This window comes from Chrysochloris asiatica, unplaced genomic scaffold (assembly GCF_000296735.1).
Source record: "Chrysochloris asiatica unplaced genomic scaffold, ChrAsi1.0 scaffold00307, whole genome shotgun sequence".
Taxonomy (NCBI): domain Eukaryota; kingdom Metazoa; phylum Chordata; class Mammalia; order Afrosoricida; family Chrysochloridae; genus Chrysochloris; species Chrysochloris asiatica.
The window spans coordinates 833,771-837,556 of NW_006408825.1; the positions used below are offsets into that span (position 1 = coordinate 833,771).

The 3,786-nt window shown below is 41.9% G+C and overlaps 1 protein-coding gene across 1 annotated transcript in view; it reads left to right on the forward strand.

Moving 5' to 3' along the window:
• Positions 1-3,786, forward strand: part of ADAMTS16 (ADAM metallopeptidase with thrombospondin type 1 motif, 16) — a 253,436-nt gene that overhangs the window by 141,406 nt on the left and 108,244 nt on the right. The window contains exons 13-15 of the mRNA XM_006874965.1: positions 36-99; positions 209-453; positions 1,371-1,509. Of these exons, the coding sequence (XP_006875027.1) occupies positions 36-99; positions 209-453; positions 1,371-1,509 (448 nt within the window). The remainder of the gene's footprint in view (positions 1-35; positions 100-208; positions 454-1,370; positions 1,510-3,786) is intronic.

Below are 3,786 nucleotides of genomic sequence, written 5' to 3' on the forward strand. Positions count from 1 at the left end.
GCTACCAGAGCTCCTTACATTCATTCTTATAACAGGTCTTCTCCAATAAAAAACTGACTTACAAAACTAACACGACTGATGCTCAAAACAGATCTTCTGGTACCAGTTGTAGAGTATCAGGTTTTAGATGGGGAATCTAACCTGCTAAGGACTTTTGCTTTGCCATCACTGGACAAAGTGCCATGTTCCCCTGTTTCCTCTAATACAGAGTATTATCAGATGATTACAATTCCTGCCGGAGCCCAGACTATCCGCATCTATGAAATGAATGCATCTACTTCCTACATTTCTATACGTAATTCCCTCAAAAGATATTACCTGAATGGACACTGGACAGTGGACTGGCCAGGCCGATACAAGTTTGCCGGCACTGCTTTCAACTACAGACGGCCCTATAACCAGCCGGAGAGTCTGACCTCAGCTGGGCCGACCAACGAAACCTTGGTTGTTGAGGTAGCCCCTTATTTTGGTTTTAGGGCATGGGTTGGGGGCATGTTGTGGTGTTTATGTAGATCCATAAATGTGAGTTTAACTCTAAGGCCACAGAAGGCTGTTTATAACCTGATCATGTATAAGTACAAATCCATCCATAAACTGAATGGGGTAATGCTCACACAGTTGCCATCTGGTACACACGTGCATTCTGACTCACCACAACCCTGTGTGTTACAGAGTACTAATGTGCTGTCATCTTTATGAAATCAGATCCAGCCCTTTTCTTATATCGTACCACTGGGTGGGTTCAAAGGTCACCCAGTCACCTTTGGAACGGGTCCCTAACTTAAGGCTCTTTTCAGGATAATTTGATTATTTGAGATTAGCCCAATATTCCCAAACCAGTTGCTGTTGAGATCATTCCTCCAGGGCTCCTGGAAAGAGGCAATAGACTGATTCGTTGGCATGCCTTTGTTGCGGCAAAGCTGAGCTCCTGGTCACACACTTACTGCTGCTGCACCGGCGTGTTTTGGGGTCCACCCCGCCATCAGTTTTTGCAGACTCTGCTGCTCTCTTAGAAGTTCTGTGACCCTGAGAGGTGGGCTCTCCTTTCTGTGGGCATTGTCTGTTCACTCTGGTTGGGTTGCAAAGGCTTCTTAAGTTTTGCGTGGAGGAGGAAACGAAACACGGGAGAAAAAGGTAGAATATCAGTGTATTTTTTTTTTTTTCTGTGTACTTGATTCTAGATGAGAGTGCTTTCTTAGGAAACATCTTAGGAATTATGCATTTTGGCAAGATAAACTGGCAAGTGTTTTCTTTATCATCATGGCTAAATTGTTGTTGAAAACATTGTTTTAAGTAGTTTCAAACAACTGAATACAGAATGATTTCACTATCATTTGTTTGTTTGTTTGTTTTCCTCCTTTTTTTTACAGCTTCTATGTCAGGGCAGAAACCCGGGTGTTATCTGGGAATATGCCATGTCGAGATGGAGGGGGGAGAGGAAGCTGAGTCCACAGCCCCGCTACTCATGGGCCATCGTCCGGTCCCAGTGTTCCGTCACCTGTGGTGGGGGTAAGTCACGTCTTGTGTCTCTCAGAGAAGTGGGCATATATACCATTATATGGTCCCAGTGTTCCATCACCTGTGTTGAGAGTAGGTTATAGCTTGTATCTCTCGGGGAGGTGGGCGAAAGCAAGCAAGCTTTACCTGTTGTTGTTGTTATGTGCCATGGGGTCAGTTCCAACTCATAGTGACCCTGTACAGGGTTTCTGAGGCTATAAATCTTTACGGGAGCAGAAAGCCTCATCTTTCTCCTGCGGAGCAGCTGGTAGTTTTGAACTGCTGACCCTGAGGTTAGTAGCCCAATTCATAACCACTACGCTACTGCTTTAACTGAATGTCCATTATATTAGAAGCAGGCCACACCCCCTTTCAATTGATTGGCTGCTGACAGGCACTCATCATTGAGTTAACTGCACTCTATTAGATCTCACCTTGGAGATAACCACATCTCAGCTGCCAAATCACCGAGAATTCTGGACCAGCCAAGTAGACACAAGACCTTATCTATCACACCTCTAGTTAGTGTGCATCTGCTGCCTTAAAACTTAGCCTGAAGGGTTTGTCTTATGACTTTAGGTCCCAGATACCAATCTAGAATGATTCCAGTTCTCTCTGCAGTTCCGGGAAATTGTCCTTCTTAGTCTGCGTTCCAGGTTCACTAAAACCAATGCATTATTCATCTGTAACCTGTCTAGAACTCACAGTAGAAATGAGGCCTGTCTCTCCGAAGACCTCCTGTGTGTATTTGTGGAATGGTTTCCTATTCTTCCACATAGTTTTGTGGAAATGATTTGTTTGATTTTACTTTTGTATGTTGGAGTCAGTTCCGATCCATAGCCACCCTGTATAGGGTTTTCACGGAGTAGCTGGTGAACTTCAACTGCTGACCTGGAGGTTAAAACCAACCTTGTAGTCCAGCGCATTAACCCTCAGCACCACACCAGGACTCCATACCAGCACTTAAACAATACATGCTTTGAATTATTAATGGATGCTTGCATTGATTTTGAGTTGTGTCCAAACTGCAAATGAACTTCTGACGGCTTCATTCCCTTCACATCATTATGGTCAACTCTACTTTGAAGATGTAGCTCTTCCCCAGCCATGTTTTGAGTGCCTTCCAACTTGAGAGTCTCATATCTGACAAGACTCTGCCGCTATTTATAATGCTTTAATTCGCTAGTACTATACTTGAAACTGGTCCATTGCTGTTCATAAGGTTTTCCATGGCTAAACATTCAGGAAAAGTCTGCCTCTCCTTCTCCCTAGTCTGTCTTAGTCTGGAAAGTCCACTGAAACCTGTCCATCACGGGTGACCCTGCTGGTATTTAAAACGCCGGTGGCTTAGCTTACAACAACACAACGTGCAAACCATATTAGAATATGGACTGTATGAAGTATGAATCTAAGAAATTTAGAAGTTGTAAAAAATGAAGTAACATTAATAGTAGATGAAAGTAAAATTTTGCTGAAGACAATTCAAATATAGTTGCAACAACACATTGACAGAGAACTAACAGGGGCTCTATTTGTATTCAGAAAAGGGTGTGAAATTATGGATATCATTGCTGATGTCAGATGGATCTTGACTGAAAGCAGAGAATACCAGACATGCTTACTTGTGCTTTATTAACTTAGCAAAGATTTTCGACTGTGTGGATAATGACAGACTATGGATAACAATTGTGAAGCATGGGTAATCCAGGGTACTTCATTGTGTTAATGAGGAACCTGTACATAGACCAAGAAGCAGTTGTCAGAACAGAACAAGGGGACAGTGAATGGTTTAAAATTAGGAAAGGTGTGTGCCGATATTGTATTCTCTCACCATGCTTATTCAGTCTGTATGCTGAGCAAATAACCTCAGAAGATGGATTGTATGAAGAAGAACGTGACATCAGGATTAGAGGAAGATTCATTAACAACCTATGATTTGCAGATGATATACCTTTACTTGCTAGAAAGCAATTTTTTCTTATATTTAAGAGGAGTTAAAATACCTACTGATTAAGACAAAAGACCACACCACAGCTTTCAGTATGGATTGCACTTCAATGTAAAGAAAGCAAGGATCCTCACAGTTGGACCAATAAATACATTATAAATGTAGAAAATATTGAAAGAGTCAAAAATTCATTTTATTGCTCGAGGACACAGCAGTCAAGAAATCAAATGATGTATTGGATTAGTCAAATCTGCTACACAGACCTCTTTAAAGTGTTCAAGAGCAAAGATAACAGTTTGAGAACCAAGATGCACCTTACTCAAGACATAGTATTTCAATAA